Source organism: Oryx dammah, unplaced genomic scaffold (assembly GCF_014754425.2).
Source record: "Oryx dammah isolate SB20612 unplaced genomic scaffold, SCBI_Odam_1.1 HiC_scaffold_5, whole genome shotgun sequence".
NCBI classification, from domain to species: domain Eukaryota; kingdom Metazoa; phylum Chordata; class Mammalia; order Artiodactyla; family Bovidae; genus Oryx; species Oryx dammah.
Window position 1 is genome coordinate 55,998,652 of NW_024070189.1, and position 17,009 is coordinate 56,015,660.

A 17,009-nucleotide genomic window follows, 5' to 3' on the forward strand; every position below is an offset into this window, starting at 1 on the left:
GCATTATGCATATAAATAGTGCATATTTAGTAAAAAAAAAAAATTCATATATAAATGAACCGACACAGTTCAAACCCATGTTGTTCAGAGGTCAACTGCAACGCCTTTCTGCCTCTGGACAACCACTCATACTCATATGCAAAAGTGCAATGTAACATCTTAATGATCTTGAGAGGGGCTAGCCAACACAGTAAAGTTGGCTGTGACCAGGGCCATGGAAATAATGCAAGCACTTCATGAGCCAAGAAATTAACCAACCCTCTGGACTTATTTTGTGTAATGAGACAATAGATTCCCTTGTATTGTATAAGCCACTGTAAACTGGATTTTCTGTTTCTTGCAGCCCAAAGCATCTCAAATGATACAGTACTTCTTTGGAGAAGCAAGAAAAGGGCTCCCTGAAAACACCCTAGGAACGAAGGAATAGTTGCTTCAAAAAAGAAAACAGACTAAGATTTATGTCTCAGTAAGTGTTTTGGGAAAACCAGCTGTGAAAAGGTATTGTTAATAGCCACTCTGGATGTAAGGAGAGCGCTCTGGAAACCTCCCATGCAGCATAAACACTGTAATAAAGTTCCAGTGAGCCACTGTGAATGGTATGTGTGGGGATATTCAACATACTTGGAATCATAATAATATGTAAACATCAGGGAATGACCATGAAATTAGTCTTTATTACTCATCTAATCTTATTTCCTTCTACATTTATAAGACTGGTTTTTTGTTTTGTTTTGTTTTTTGCCCCCTTCCTACCTGATGAAAACAGAGACTCACATGATTGGAAGGGGAAGTCAGGAAACCAGGCTTAAAGAGGTTAAAAGATTTCCACAAGGTGCAACAGCCAGTTGGGGGCGATTTTCTTTATTATTAAAAATTCTTTGTGCGTGACTTTAGAACAAAATCATTTGCTGAACACCCAATTTACTGAAAGGAGAATTGTAGAGACACGGGAAATCAAAATTGAATTTTTTTTTTGTAATTACATTATGCAAGTAAAATCTACTTTTTGAACTTGTTGCTTTGAGTTTCTTCTTCTTTATTTCTAATAGCCTCCTAAATTCCAATCCATTCCTCCCAAAATTATTTATCCCTCCTAGAAAACTGCTTTATATGGCCATTCTCGAGCCCAGTGATTCTCAAAAGATTGCATCTGGTTTACCTGGGAAGTTAATCAGAAATGCAGATTCCCAGGCAGAGTCCAATTTAAAAGACTAAGGGTGGGGCCCAGCACTGTCCATGTAAACATGCTCCCCAGGTGAGTGTAACTGTGCTTTGAAGCACATGACTCCAGACTGTATGCTTTATTCCACGTTCCAAATAGAAAACATCTAATTTTTACAGTAGATTTAAGCTGGAACAACAAAAATATGTGCAGAGCTGCCTATAATTTTTAGGTTCCCTCTGAGGTCTGAAACTGACCCAAGAGGTCTGTGATTTGGATGAACCCTGGCAATCATTTGCATGGAGGTTTGGAGTTTCTTTTCTTCCTTCCAAGACTTTCTCCCCACCCCCCACCCCCCAATGCATTTCTAGTTGGGATTAAATACAAAATGTCTTAACTCTTCCTCCACAGCTAAAGGAAATCAATTTTTTAAAGTGTTTCAAGAGTGCTTTAAAAAGTACACAAAATATCTTCCCTTTGAACCAGACGCATGGGACATACAGGGCAAACAGAGTAGGTAATGAGAGACGTAAACACCAGGTTTTCCAGCAGAACCAACCCCGAAACTAAAACTTAGAAAGGAAACTGACTTGTTAAGTAAGTGGACCAGAGGAACAATAGCTCAGGCATATCCTCGGATAAGTCTGAACCTGAGAAAACAGGAATCAAACAGACAAACCTCTTGTCCCAAGTTAAGTTTCCCTTGTTATATTTTAAAATAGGACACTGTTGTAAGTGAGAATAGATAATTTATGTGGAATCTTAGACCTCCTCTGGGTGCCAAAAGATTTCTTCAAACCTAAATAAATACTCCTTACTGGATTCAGCATGCATGCAGGCTAAGTCGCTTCAGTCGTATCCAACATTTTGCGACCTATGGACTATAGCCCACTACGCTCCTCTGTCCATGGGACTCTCCAGGTAAGAACACCAGAGAGGGCTGCCATGCCCTTCTCCAGGGTATCTTCCCAGCCTAGGGATCAAACCCACATCTCTTATGTCTCCTGCACTGGCAGGCAGATGAGTAGCACCATCTACTCTTCTCCACAAGAGATTTTAAATCTAGAGCTGCCGGCGACCAAGAACACAGCACACTGAGAACAGGAGCATGTGTGTCCTACCACCAGCTCTAACCAACTCCCACTTACAACCATGAGGGCAGGTCTAGATGTAGATTTCTTAATGATTGTATGACAAAGAACTGCCATAGAACCTCACAGGACCAAAAAAAAAATCATTGTTAAGTATCAAAGATAATACAAAGTGCTCCAGAAATGCTATAAAATAAATAACTCCAGCAACAAAATTGGTTTAAATTTGTTAGAAGGCAGAAAGTTAAGGTTACAACTTGAACACACACATTCCAGCTGTACTTCTCCTTGGCTTAGGGACAAAGACTGAACTTCATGGGGTGGGAAGAGAAGAGGGTGGAACCAGAGGGACAAAGTGAAGCACCCACCAGAGATGAATAACCTCAATGATTCAATACCCACCTTGAGGGTTTCGGATTTTTTTAATTTCTATTTATTTTCCTTTGAGGATCTCTAACAATCCTCAGGGCCTTTTAAAAATGGGAAGATTCAGTTCTGGCTCCGCTGGATCACCACTGACTCTTGGTCTCTCAGTCTAATTAAACTCTCATCACAACTGCACAGGCTTGAAATGCCTAACTTCTTTTAGCTGCTTCCTATCCTTTCTCCAGCTGCTCCCAGCAGGTATGGAGGCCTTCTAACACTCAGTGGCCATAAAGCAGTCACAAACGAGCAACACCACACATACTTGGCCAGAGGGTGTACCTAGAACTTTCTCTGTTCTGGTGCAGGCCATTCAAGTGTCTGCTGCTGCTGCTGCTAAGTCGCTTCAGTCGTGTCCGACTCTGTGCAACCCCACAGAAAACAGCCCACCAGGCTCCGCCATCCCTGGGATTCTCCAGGCAAGAACACTGACATCTAAACCAGCTTTTCCGTTTCACAAATGCCTGACTGGGTTATGTGGAACAGGCACCACAAAGTCATCTCAGAGAATCTGGAACTACTTTTTAAAGCCCAGTTCTCATTATTTTCAACACACTATAAAGATTCTTTGACATCGGGGTGGCGGGGGGGCATTCCCCTGTTCTCGGTTATGCTTAATTGGTTTTGAACATACAAGTTTGACGTGGTATGGCAAGAAAAAAAAATGTGACCCAGAATACAGCAACCCTTGACTCTGGCTGATTGCTTCTTAGCAGCATGCAAACCACTCTATGTTTATTCATCATTAACATCTGAATAAATTTTATGGTAACATCTATACTCTATCTCCAAAATCAAGTGCTCAGTAGAAATATAGAGCTTCCTGGTAGCTCAGCTGGTAAAGAATCCGCCTGCAATGCAGGAGACCCCAGTTCAATTTCTGGGTCAGGAATATCAGCTGGAGAAGGGATAGGCTACCCACTCCAGTATTCTTAGGTTTTCCTGGTGGCTCAGCTGGAAAAGAATCCACCTGCAGTGAGAATGTCCTGGGTCCAATCCCTGGGTTGGGAAGATCCCCTGAAAAAAGGAACAGCTACCCACTCCGGTATCTGGCCTAGAGAATTCCATGGACTCTACAGTCCATGGGGTTGCAAAGAGTCAGACATGACTGGGTGATTTTCAGGTTCCATTTTCACTAGTAGAAATATGAAAACAAGTCATCATAATCTCCCTCAGCAAAGTATTTACCCAAAAGACATGACTTAATGGCAGAAGAATGCATGCATAAGGGCTGGATTTACAATGTATCAGTTCCACAGAATGTCAAATTTATCAATTCAGGTTAACTGTTATAGTCTGTCTTTTCTTAGACTGTAGTCTCCAATCAAGAACATCCATCAAAGTTAAGAGAAGGTTGGAACACACACATATGCAGTGGCTGATACAATAAGGGGTATCAGCAAGGCCAATCCAAAACAGGTCAAGCAACAGTAAACACACAAGAATTTCAAATGGTTCCAAGACTATAAGTATTCCTAGCAGGAAAATCAAGTCCCCACTGACCTCCTCAGAAGGCAAATGGGCATTTGCCAATTCCTCTATTTTTAATACTACTTCAAGGATTTTAATACATGCAACTTTTAAATTCAATGACATTATAGAGAAGGGGGAGACTACTACCCATATTTTTGACAGATGAAGAAACTAAGGAATTGAGAGGTCAGTGGCTTGTCCTGGGCTAGTTAAGTGGCTTGTTAAGAACAGAATCAACTTTAGAATTCAGGCCTCTTTATTTCGTATCCAAGTTCTCTAAACTTGTAACATATTCCTGTTTGCCCTCAATCATCACAAGAACATGTAACTCCTGAAAAGTCTGCTTTGCGATCGGGTAACATGGAGGACACACTTCTTGACTTTGATCATCACAAGAGCACAAAGTGTCCTGCAAAACTGTGCCCAGTGGCCTGGCCGTATGGGCGCCTCCTCAGCCTGCTCTGCATAGCCCACCCAGCGTGTGCTGCTGAGACCCACTGGAGTTAACATCTCACACGTTTCTTTCCTATGCCTTCAGCAACCCTGACGCAACAGTGAGAAAGGGAAACAGAAGCAGAACCAAAATCAGTTGTTGTGCTAAGATAAGAACTTTCCAGGGCTGAAGAAAGACCAGCAATCAGTCTTGAACCTACTTTGCCAAGTGGTTCATGAGCAGCTGTAACATCTGCCTGTTTTTCTCTGGGAGCCGATGCACAAGGCTGTGGATTTCAGAGACCCGAGACTCCTGGTTCTCCAGCTCTGCAAAGGAAGGAGGGAGGTAACAGGATCAGAGTTACAACTAAATCAGTTTGCAAGATAAAAAGCAGAGGAAAATAAAGGTGGGGCACAAGAGAGGGAAGATTTCTCACAGATAAGACACTATTCTGTGTACTCATGACTAGACTGACTGGATCTAGAAGTGCTTTTAATAATGCTTTCCATGACAAAGTTCGTGAAAAAAATAAGACTGTCCAAAAAATCAAGCCAAGATGGTGATCTACAGTAAGGAAATGGAACCTTCTCACTCAGGAGTGGGAATAAATTTGAGAGTGGCTGGCTCCCTAGAGTGGCAACTTTGTTTCAAGGAAGGAAGGAACTTTCTGCACTCATTAAGTGATGAACCTGAACAACACTGCGAGGGTCTCAAATATCAAAATAACATCTCAAGACTGCATCGAAGACAGCAAAGGAAATGTCCAGTTATTTCCAATCACATGAAACAACCAGCTAGGGAGAAGAAAGAAACGGCAGGTAAAATAAGGAAATGTTCCTGCCAACCTGTAACCTAAATCATGATCTTGTCACATTCTAATGGTTGCACTTGGGTATGTGGCGTCATGTCTCTGGGAAACAGATTGATGGCACTCACCACACCTATTTATAGCTCTGAGGTGAGTTTTAATTAAAGAATGGTTGCTATGGGTTTGGAATTTCTCTGAGAAAGAAATCACATAAACATCATCTTTACTTTCAGCTTTCTCCCAGGTCTTTCTCCTGTTTTATGGGGGCCACTCTGCATGGATAAGGCCACCAGGACACAAGGTATTCTTTAATGAGGCCAGTAGCAGCTACCAGTGTAAACAAACTCAGATGGCTTAACGGAAGCAGGGAAAAGCACATACTATGGACATAACAGCACGGTGGGGATTTGTGCCAGATTTAAATCTGATAGAGAATCTTACTTCCCCGTACAGGAGGCCTGCCCCACGTAGAAAGATTCCAGTATGCTTAGGGTAGCTTGCACCTAATCCCTATGTATTTTAATACCAGTAATATAATGCCCAGGTTTGCATGATATAGCTGAAGACTGACCAGAAGCTGTAAATACCAGCCATGATGGAAAAGAGGACAGAGAAGTTATATAAACCATGATGGAAAAGAGGACTGAGAAGTTATATAAACGGTGTCGGATTCAGGGAAACATCCCATGCTCAATTTAGGTAATGGGCAAAGTGTGAGTCATTCCGAAAAATGTTACCTCCAGGGCTGGCAAAGGCCCCAGGAGTTAGAACTCCAATAATCAAAACTAGAAAGTCAAATTTGCTTTTTTCACCTCACCCCTTCCCCTGTACCACTACCCTCCAGCTCACTTCTGAAGCTTCTCCCCTCTACTGTAAATTCAGTATGCTCACAAGGTCCTTAGCAAAACCCGACTTGGTTTTGCTTTCATTCTGTGACAGTCTTATGAGTGTGAATATGGGTAGTTTACACACAGCATACAAGATGTTAGGTAATACTTATTTGGGGATACTTTTCTATTCCCTTTCCCTTAAAAGTGTCGCAAATAAAAAACTTACTTGCTGCTTTAATGAAACTTCTTTGAAACTGGTACATCATGAGTGGTCCTGGAAGCATTCTGGAATAAAAGCACATACACTAGTCAGTTTAACAAAAGCAATCCTATTCTTACTACCCAGCAGCCTCCAGATGGCGGACCCTGTTACATTTCTCAAAGACAAAGATCATGGGCAAACAAGAGCAACTCAGTTTAGTTTCCCCTTTGAAAGGGTCCTGAGATTTCACCTGAAATGTTCATTCTTTCTCCTTTTTTAAGAGAATAGACAAAACTTATGTTTCACAGTCACAAACCAGCAAAGTGCTAATGTGGAAGTCTAGCACAACTGAGAGATTTCCTTTTCAGTCAATGACTCACCCACAACAAGAGCATTTTAAGATGTGCCTGAAATACAGGCAACTAACCCAACTTTTGCAATCATCAGTCTTAAACTCTTGTCTTCCTGGCAGCTTGTTATTAATCACTTCATCTGGAAACATTATGAGAGACTTTTGTAGGTGTTTTTATAGCAAATTCACTATGGAGTATTGCTCCAGTATGCCAACCCTTAATATTAGGCATGACATAATCAAATTTTACTTGCTATCATAAAAAATATATATATTTTATACACACTGTCTATTAGCTAATTAATACCAAGATGCACAGATAAGTACTAAATATAAACCTCTAGCATCTAGGGTTTATGTAATCTATTATGGTAGTATTTGGTGTATGAATATGTTTAACTGAAAATTTGAGTATTTTTACTCATAGTCCAAACAATAAGCTTCTCAACAGATTATCTATGGTCCTTGGTTCAGATTTCATTTTATTCTCACTGGATCTCCTGATTCAACTCTTAGTCATCACTTACATGACATCTTACTCTTGATACCAAGAGCCTTCCAGCAATTCCCCAACAGCCAATAAAACCGGCATCACCAATTCCTTTTCTGTGGCTTTCGAACCAAGTAAATCTTAACAGACTTGGACAAATGCTTATATAATTCACAATTATAGTTCTCCTCTTTGTTTATGACTAGACCCCCACTTTCCTGCTCAAGAGGGACCACAGTGGAGAACTACAGCATCCCTATGCTTCACATCTAGCATGCCTTTCAGTCCACCTGGAAACTGAGATGTGAGCAGCTAGTCAATCACCCACTCCCTTAATAACCAAGGGAAGGGTAGGAGGCAGCAGGAGTAACACATGTATTATTATAAGAAAAGCAGTCTTCTTGCCAACAAAGTCATATTTTCCCATCTAAGCAGAAGGAGTTAAAAAGGAGTACCATTAAAGTTCTCATTTTTAAGGAGCAACATTAGCAATACACTAGCTATGCAAGGTGCAGAACTCTCGGAATACATAGGGTATGTAATCACGCATTCTCAACACAATGGGATACGTGATTCCTTGTTTTCTTAGCTGATTACCCAAGCATTACAGGAAATACCATATTTGAGGTTCTGTTAAAGGCTGATCATCAGAGTAGCTTCTCAAAAAGAGCAAAGCTTCCTAAATCACTCATGGCACCAATGCACAACGGCAATCCATCAACTCTGGATGATTTATAATAGGTTTGACCAGCTCAGCTAATTGCACCCACACATAAGCTATTTCCACATCTCAAACTCCCACCCAACAGTCCTCTGGAGGCTGAAAATAAAACTGCTTTCTTCTTGATTGCATGATAACAAGCTGGCACCATGCCCTGCAAATGGAAAGTCCCTACCTTAGGTAGGTCTTCAAAGCACTAGTGATGGTCTTTATCTCCCACTCAGCACAGATATCCATTTCTGTTTCAGAAGCTGTTTTGGGGTCTAAAGAGAAGAAAAGACAATGGGTAAAACAGAGCAGAAAATATAGCTAAAAAACAACCATACATAAAAGCATTCAACCTCCCTATTAAACAAGGAAATCCAAAGTAAAAACAAAAATGACAGCTAGTTTTTCCTGATGGAATTAGAAAACTGTTTCAGTTCAGTTCAGTCGCTCAGTCACTCTTTGCCACCCCATGAATCACAGCACGCCAGGCCTCCCTGTCCATCACCAACTCCCGGAGTTCACTCAGACTCATGTCCATCGAGTCCGTGATGCCATCCAGCCATCTCATCCTGGGCCGTCCCCTTCTCCTCCTGCCCCCAATCCCTCCCAGCATCAGAGTCTTTTCCAATGAGTCAACTCTTTGCATGAGGTGGCCAAAGTACTGGAGTTTCAGCTTTAGCATCATTCCTTCCAAAGAAATCCCAGGGCTGATCTCCTTCAGAATGGACTGCTTGGATCTCCTTGCAGTCCAAGGGACTCTCAAGAGTCTTCTCCAACACCACAGTTCAAAAGCATCAATTCTTCGGTGCTCAGCCTTCTTCACAGTCCAACTCTCACATCCATACATGACCACAGGAAAAACCACAGCCTTGACTAGACGGACCTTAGTTGGCAAAGTAGTGTCTCTGCTTTTGAATATACTATCTAGGTTGGTCATAACTTTCCTTCCAAGGAGTCTTTTAATTTCATGGCTGCAGTCACCATCTGCAGTGATTTTGGAGCCCAAAAAAACAAAGTCTGACACTGTTTCCACTGTTTCCCCATCTATTTCCCATGAAGTAATGGGACCGGATGCCATGATCTTCGTTTTCCGAATGTTGAGCTTTAAGCCAACTTTTTCACTCTCCTCTTTCACTTTCGTCAAGAGGCTTTTTAGTTCCTCTTCAGTTTCTGCCATAAGGGTGGTGTCATCTGCATATCTGAGGTGATTGATATTTCTCCCAGCAATCTTGATTCCAGCTGGTGTTTCTTCCAGTCCAGCGTTTCTCACGATGTACTTTGCATAGAAGTTAAATAAGCAGGGTGACAATATACAGCCTTGACGTACTCCTTTTCCTATTTGGAACCAGTCTGTTGTTCCATGTCCAGTTCTAACTGTTGCTTCCTGACCTGCATACAGATTTCTCAAGAGGCAGGTCAGGTGGTCTGGTATTCCCATCTCTTTCAGAATTTTCCAGTTTATTGTGATCCACACAGTCAAAGGCTTTGGCATAGTCAATAAAGCAGAATCTCAAAAATGACAGAATGATCTCTGTTCGTCTCCAAGGCAAACCATTCAATATCACAGTTATCCAAGTCTATGCCCCAACCAGTAACGCTGAAGAAACTGAAGTTGAACGGTTTTATGAAGACCTGCAAGATCTTTTAGAACTAACACCCAAAAAAGATATCCTTTTCATTATAGGGGACTGGAATGCAAAAGTAGGAAGTCAAGAAACACCTGGAGTAACAGGCAAATTGGCCCTGGAATGCGGAATGAAGCAGGGCAAAGACTAATAGAGTTTTGCCAAGAAAATGCACTGGTCATAGCAAACACCCTCTTCCAACAACACAAGAGAAGACTCTACACATGGACATCACCAGAAGGTCAACACCGAAATCAGAAAACTGTTTAAAAATCCAAATATCTACTGCTGGCAAAAATGCAGTGAAACTGATCCTCTCAGAAACTGCTGGATGCAGATGAATTAATGCAAGAGATGTGAGAAGAAATTTGGCAATATATATCAAGTCCTAAAAATGTTTATACACTTTGAAACAGTAATCCCACTTCTTACAACCCATCCTCAGGAAATAAGACAAGACATGAGAAAGTTACATACACTCAAAATGTCCAACCTACACTACTCTTGATAACACCAGAATACAATTTAAAAGAACAACCTAAACAGCCAATGATAGAATGATTAAATTAATCCTGGTCTATTCCTGATGGAATAGCATGCTACCTTTACATGAAAATGATAACTACATTGCAAAATGGAAAATGCCTGAATTATCATGCAATGTCAAGCAAAAAAAAAAAAAAATTAAAGTTTTGTGAGAAACTCAAATGAATGAAAGCTGAAAGGAAATATTCTAAAAAGAAAAGTGTGGTTGGAGAATGCAGAATTGTGTTTTTAATTTTTTTAAAACTATGACTTGATTCCATTACTTATATATTTTAAATTGCCCTAAACCAAGATGTGCAAAAAACAACCACCATAATTATATCAACTCCCGATCATTTCTTCATTTCCTCTGTGTATACTTCCAAACAAATGTGTGTATTTCAGATAAATGTATACTGTAAAAGAAGAGATAATTCTTGTAGTCTTTCTGAGCAGCACACAGGCAGGCAAGAGGAGAGGCAGAGGTTGGGAAACATGAACTGTTTCAGAAACCAGCAGAAACCTGGATTCTCACTGATAAGAAGACAGAAGCAGAGTCTCTCAGTGCACTGAATGGACAATCCAGCTTCTAGCGATTTGCCTCGCAGCTCCCATTGCCATTTCTTTCTGCACAGGGTTCAGTTCATTTTCAGCTGGGCTGCTACCCTTTTCTTACACCTACTCCCCATGCTCAGGTGAGGCCCCACTCTTCCAGGTTGGGGGCGGGGGGAGGATGAGATGTCTGTGAACCCAGGGACTGGTTCAGGGATGGTCTAAGACCTAAGCCAGGTCAGTCAGCATGAAGTCCAGGACTTCTCTAGGAAAGAAGAAAAAGCACTCGCTGTGCACCTGGTGGGGCGATACCGCTGCCCTGAATGCCACCACGTGGAGCCTGAGAGTATAGTCTGACAGACAAAGCCACAGGGAGAGGCTGAGAGTCTGGATGACATGGTCTGAGCCTCTGTAGATCACCATGCCTTTTTAATCAAATAAGCCAAAAAAGTCCCTTTTTGCTTAAGCCAGTTAAGGTCAGGTTCTCTGTTCTTTACAATCCAAAGAGGTCTAAACGTTGTAGCAGGTAAATGGAGACAGCAACCAGACTCTCTCTTTCTGGACAGTCTCAGAAGAAAGAGGATCCTCCTGCAGGGCCCACAGCCTTGCACATGGAAATGCCCACAGGTGGGCATGACACATTTTTCATTTACTTTCATCCTAGTGAGAAGAGGTCAAAAATCATGAGTGGCTTAAGGATTTAGGCCCTAATCCCCAAGTAAGGGCACAAATCCAGTTGGTATCTACTGCTCTCAGTGCGTTCTCCTGACAGGGCCCTGGTTTAGTAAGTGTTTGGCTCCAAATGGCATAACATTAATTCTTTCCTGGCTTTGCCATCTCACACTCCCTTAATGGTTTGTTTCTTCCTGTGGAAGTGTAGGTACCAAACAACTTCGCTTACCATGACCTTCCTCCCTCCCCATCCCCAAGACACATGGAAAGCTGCCACAGTGCATGGTTCTTGAATGCAAGACAAATGTTACTGTACATTTTTCTGAGTAACAAACCAACTTCTACCCAAGAAGAGTGAGCATGACACTAAATAAGCAGCAGTTGGCAGGTCTGGGAGTTGTGAACTGTTCCATGAACCACATTTAGCAAGCTAATGATTAGCTTCCACTTATTCAGGCTCTGTAACCATAGGAATATTGTGTAACATTACAGAGAGGAGAGTCAAATTACAGCCAGGCTAAAGGCTTTTTATAGCACTGATGAGGCAAAGTTCATAACTTGAGTACCTTCATTTTAATTCATTTAATGTCCAAACTAAATTGAATACAGCCTCCCAAACTACCCCATTTTCAGAAAGTACTGCCAAAGCTCCCCTCCCTACCAAAGCTCCCCTCACTTACAGAAGCTTTCTGGCAGCACCTGCATATGATACAGAGACATAATTGACAATTTCCTTCATAACTCAGTACATTTCTTTCCACCAGGTCGCTTGACGATTGTGGACTTGGTAACACTGACCTAAGCTAGAGGAGCAGTCCAAGGTACAGAAAGGCATCATACAGGTAGAGGCATTTCCTCTTCAACCTACTCCCTGCATGAATTCAGAAAAGTAGGAGATATGGGTTGAAAGTGACGGGTACAAGGAGGGAATGGTCTTAGAAATGTCTCACTGGATCACAGAAAATCCAGTGATCCACTGTTGTGCTGTTGACAAAGTCACTAGGGATCTTCTGGGTGAAGGGATTAGGAAAGTCACCAATACACGACTAATCTCCTAATGCTACATTATAATGTATGCGTATTAAAATATTTTCTCTTTAACTGTGAAGGTAACACATGCATGGGGTAAAAAAAGAAAAGAAAAGAAAATCACACAAGACAAATACATATACACCAAAAGTAAAACGTCCCCTGCTAGAGGTGACTCAATACCAGTTTTGTCACCAATACAGTTTATTAACGCATATATATGGAATTTAGACAGGGTAATGATGATCCTACATGCAAGGCAGCAAAAGAGACACAAATATAAAGAACAGACTTTTGGACTATGTGGGAAGTCCACATAGTCCACATAGGTGAAGGTGGGATGATTTGAGAGAATAGCACTGAAACATGTATATTACCATATGTAAAACAGATGACCAGTGTAAGTTCAACGCATGAAGCAGAGCACTCAAAGTCGGTGCTCTGGGACAACCCAGAGGGATGGGATGGGGAGGGAGGTGGGAGGGGGGTTCAGGTTGGGGGGACACGTGCACCTGTGGGTGATTCATGTCAATGTATGGCAAAAAACCAGCACAATATTATAAAGAAATTATCTTCTAATTAAAATAAATTAATTAAAAACAAAATACCAGTTTTGTGCATGTGTATGTGATCTCTAATAGTATGTACATAAACAAGCAGTTAAATGACTATGTACAGCTTTCTAAAACCACAAATGGAAGCACACTCTAGATGCCATTCTGTGCACTGCTTTTTTCATTTCATAATATCTTAAGAAATAGTTTCCTATTAGTAGACAAATGTATCTAACTCACAGTACTTCACTGTACCATACTTAGTGCCCCCATTCAAAGAGATTCAGGTTGTTCCCTAGATTTTGCTATGGTAAACAATGATATAAAACCACTGTTCCCTTGTAGATTATCTTACCTACAGAAAAAATTCCTCTAAGTGGAATTTCTGAGTCAAAAAGAAAGCACATTTTTAATTTTGAAAGATACTGTTCAACTCTCTCTCAGAGGTTTATATCATTACATTTAAGAATGAGTGTGACTCCCTCCTCAATTCCTTGACAACAATGAAGAATCAAACAATTTGATCTTAGTCACTCTGATAGGTTAAAGAAAAACAGCTCATCTATTTTAATTTGCATTTTTGTCTGAGCAGGAAAATTGAGACTCCTCTCTTGCATGTGTGTTTTAAAGTCAAATTTACTGAAGCATAACTCACCTTTTTAAAGTATACAGTTCCATGATTTTTGACAAATATATATAGTCATGTAACCACTGCCACAATCAAGATATAAGTCATTTTCCTCATACCCTCTCCAAACTGTCTTGTGCCTCTTTCTCCACAGTCACTTCCCTCCCTCCATCTCCAGCCCCTGGCAACCCCTTTCCATGGCATAATACTCATGAAATTTACCATGCTGCTGCATATACAAGTAGTTCAATCCTTTTATTAGTGAGTAGTATTCAATTTTATGAGCATATCCACTGACTAGTTGATGGAATTTGTGCTGTTTTCAAGTTTTGACTGTTATGAATAACGCTGCTATAAATACTTACAATGGGTCTTATGAACTACTTTTTTGTCTCCTAAGTAAATACTCAGAGGTAGAACTGGGTCAAAATATGTAGGAGTAGGTCATATGGTAAATATGTTTAACTTTATCAAACCTATCAAATGGTTTCCAAAACAGTTGGGCTATTTTGCATTCGCAGTAGCCAACAGGAGAACTCTAGCTGCTTCACATATTTGTCAACACATGATACAACCATGTGTCTAATTTTGAAATTTTAGCTCTATTAGGTATGTAGAAATAACTCATTTTTAAAATTTGATTTTCCTTAATATTAATGATGTTGGTCATCTTTTCATGTGCTTTTTGGTCATCTATATATTTTCTCTGGTGAACTATTTGTTCAAATCTTGTGTCCATTTTAAAAACTGAATTGCAAGTTATTTTTAATACATTCAGGCTATAAATCATTATTCAGACATATATTTTACAAATATTTTCCCTTGATCTGTAGCTCGTCTTTTCTTTTTCCTAATATATTTTAAAGAGCAGGTTTTTAAAAAAAAATGGATAAGGTTCAGTTAATCAGATTTTTCTTTCATGGTTCCTGCTTTTTGTGTTCTAGCCAAGAAATCTTTTCTAAAACAAGATAGCAAAAATAGACTCTCTCCTAAATCTTGGAGTTTAACAGTTTTATCTCTTAGGTTTAGGATCATTTGTCTATTTTGAGTCAATTTCTGTACATAGTTTAAGATAAGGGTTGAATTTATTTTTCCTCATATAGATGTCCAATTACATTAGTACCATTTGTTGAAAGGACTGTCGTTTCCCCCACTAAACTACTTTGACATCTTTATCCAAATTAATTGACCATATATGTGGACCCTATTTCTGGCTTCTCTTGCCTGTTCCACTGATCTATATGTCATCCCTTACCATACAGTCTGAATTTCCTGCATATAAACATTAGTTGCATTTTGGTCTTTTTCTGAAACCTTGAGTCTTTCACAATATTCATTCTCTATTATGAATGGAGAAAGACATTTATGTAAATATACTATGATTCGAGGGGCGGTCCTAAGATGGCAGAGGAATAGGACAAGGAGAACACTTTCTCGCCCACAAATTCATCAAAAGAACATTTAAACACTGAGTAAATTCCACAAAACAACTTCTGAATGCCAGCAGAGGACATCAGGTACCCAGAAAAGCAGCCCATTGTCGTCAAAAGGAGGTAGGAAAAAGTATAAAAGACAAAAAAAGAGACAAAAGAGGTAGGAATGGAGCTCCATCCCAGGAAGGGAGTCTTAAAAAGAGAGAAGTTTCCAAACACCAGGAAACACTCTCACTGCCGAGTCTGTGGTGAGCCTTGAAAGCAGAGGGCAATATAACCGGGAGGAAAAATAAATAAATAATTAAAACCCACAGATTACAAGCCCCACAGTAACTCCCCCAGCAGAGAAGCAGCGCAGATGCCTGCATCCTCCACTAGCAAGCAGGGGCTGGGCAGGGAGGCGCGGGATGCATTGCTTAGAGTAAGGATTGGGCATGAATGCCCCGAGGGCAATCAGAGCAAACTAACTTCGGCTAGCAAACCAGACTGTGGGATAGCTACCACGAGAAAAGCTCTAACCTAAGACACCGCCAGCACTGCACACAGAACAAAGGACTGAACTGAACTAGCCGGCTGCAAAACATTCCCCTCCGGTGACAGGCAGCCAGAGCCGGGAGGGGGCAATTGCAGCCCCAGAGAGACATTATCTACCAAACTGCAAGCAGGCTTCTTTGCTAACTAAGACTTCTTGGGGTTCTGGACAGTCATCATCCACCTGAGAAGGTGCGGCGGTTGTACACCCAGAAAACTGAGTGGCAGGGATGGGAGAGACGATAAGTCAAAGTGACCGCACTCGCCAAACACCTCATCGCCTGAGCTTCTCGGACCTGGGAAGAGCACAAAATGCAAGCCCAACCAAGTCTGCGCCTCTGAGGACTACCCGAGTGCCTGAACCTGAGCAGCTTAGACCTGGGAAGTGCATGCAGCCCAGAGCTGGCCTCAGATGGTTCCTGGCAGAGCAACCTAGAGCCTGAGCAGTGTGGGCAGGGAGGGCAGGGGCACCATGAGCGGGGGCAGGCCCAGTGTGGCTGAGGCCACTGCAAGCACACGCCAGTGTTTTTTGTAGCATCCCTCCCTCCCCACAGTGCGACTGAACAAGTGAGCCTAAAAAAGTGTCCACCACCGCCCGCCTTGTGTCAGGGTGGAAATCAGACACTGAAGAGACCAGCAAATAGAAGAAGCTAAAACAGAGGGAACCGCCTTGGAATGACGGGTGCAATAGATTAAAACCTTGTAGTTAGTACCAACTACATAGGAAGGGGCCTATAGATCTTGAGAAATATAAGCTGGACCAAGAAACTATCCAAAAATGAACTGACCCAACAATGCCTACAACACCACCTGAGAAAGTCCTAGATATATTTTTACTATTTTTATGATCATTCTTTTTAACTTTTTAAAATTTTAAGTCCTCTATTACTCCTTTTTCATTTTTATAACCTACTATTACTTTTCAAAAAAAGAGACCCTATTTCTTAAAGCAAACTTCATATATATATATATTTTTAATAATTTTTGTGACTTTCTTTTTGTTTTCTTCTTCTTCTTTTCTTTAATATTGTATTTTTGAAATTCCAACCTCTACTCTAGACTTTTAATCTTTGCTTTTTGGTATTTGCTATCAATCTTGTACCTTTAAGAATGCAATCTTCAGTACCCATTTTTACTTGGGAGTGAGATTACTGGCTTGACTGCTCTCTACCCCTTTGGATCCTCCTTTTTCTCAACCAGGTTGCCTCTGTCTCCTCCCTCTCCCTTCTCTTCTCTACCCAACTCTGTGAATCTCTGTTACAGATGGTGGAGAACACTTAGGGACTGATTACTGGCTGGATCTGTCTCTCTCCTTTTCATTCCCCCCTTTTATCCTCCTGGCCACCTCTGTCTCCTTCCTCCCTCTTCTCTTCTCTGTATAACTCCCTGAACATCTCTGAGCGGTCCAGACTGTGGAGTGCACATAAGAAAGTGATTACTGGCTAGCTTGCTCTCTCCTATTATGATTCCACCTCATCTCATTTGGG

The 17,009-nt window shown here is 41.1% G+C and overlaps 1 protein-coding gene across 4 annotated transcripts in view; it reads right to left on the minus strand.

Annotated features, from left to right (window-relative positions):
* The window catches only part of ARHGAP26 (Rho GTPase activating protein 26), a 479,720-nt gene that overhangs the window by 164,265 nt on the left and 298,446 nt on the right, over positions 1-17,009 (minus strand). For all 4 annotated transcript variants that reach the window (XM_040239820.1, XM_040239819.1, XM_040239822.1 and 1 more), the window contains exons 15-17: positions 8,161-8,248; positions 6,447-6,505; positions 4,803-4,908 (exon numbers count right to left, since the gene is read on the minus strand). In XM_040239820.1, coding sequence (XP_040095754.1) covers positions 4,803-4,908; positions 6,447-6,505; positions 8,161-8,248 — 253 coding nt within the window. The remainder of the gene's footprint in view (positions 1-4,802; positions 4,909-6,446; positions 6,506-8,160; positions 8,249-17,009) is intronic.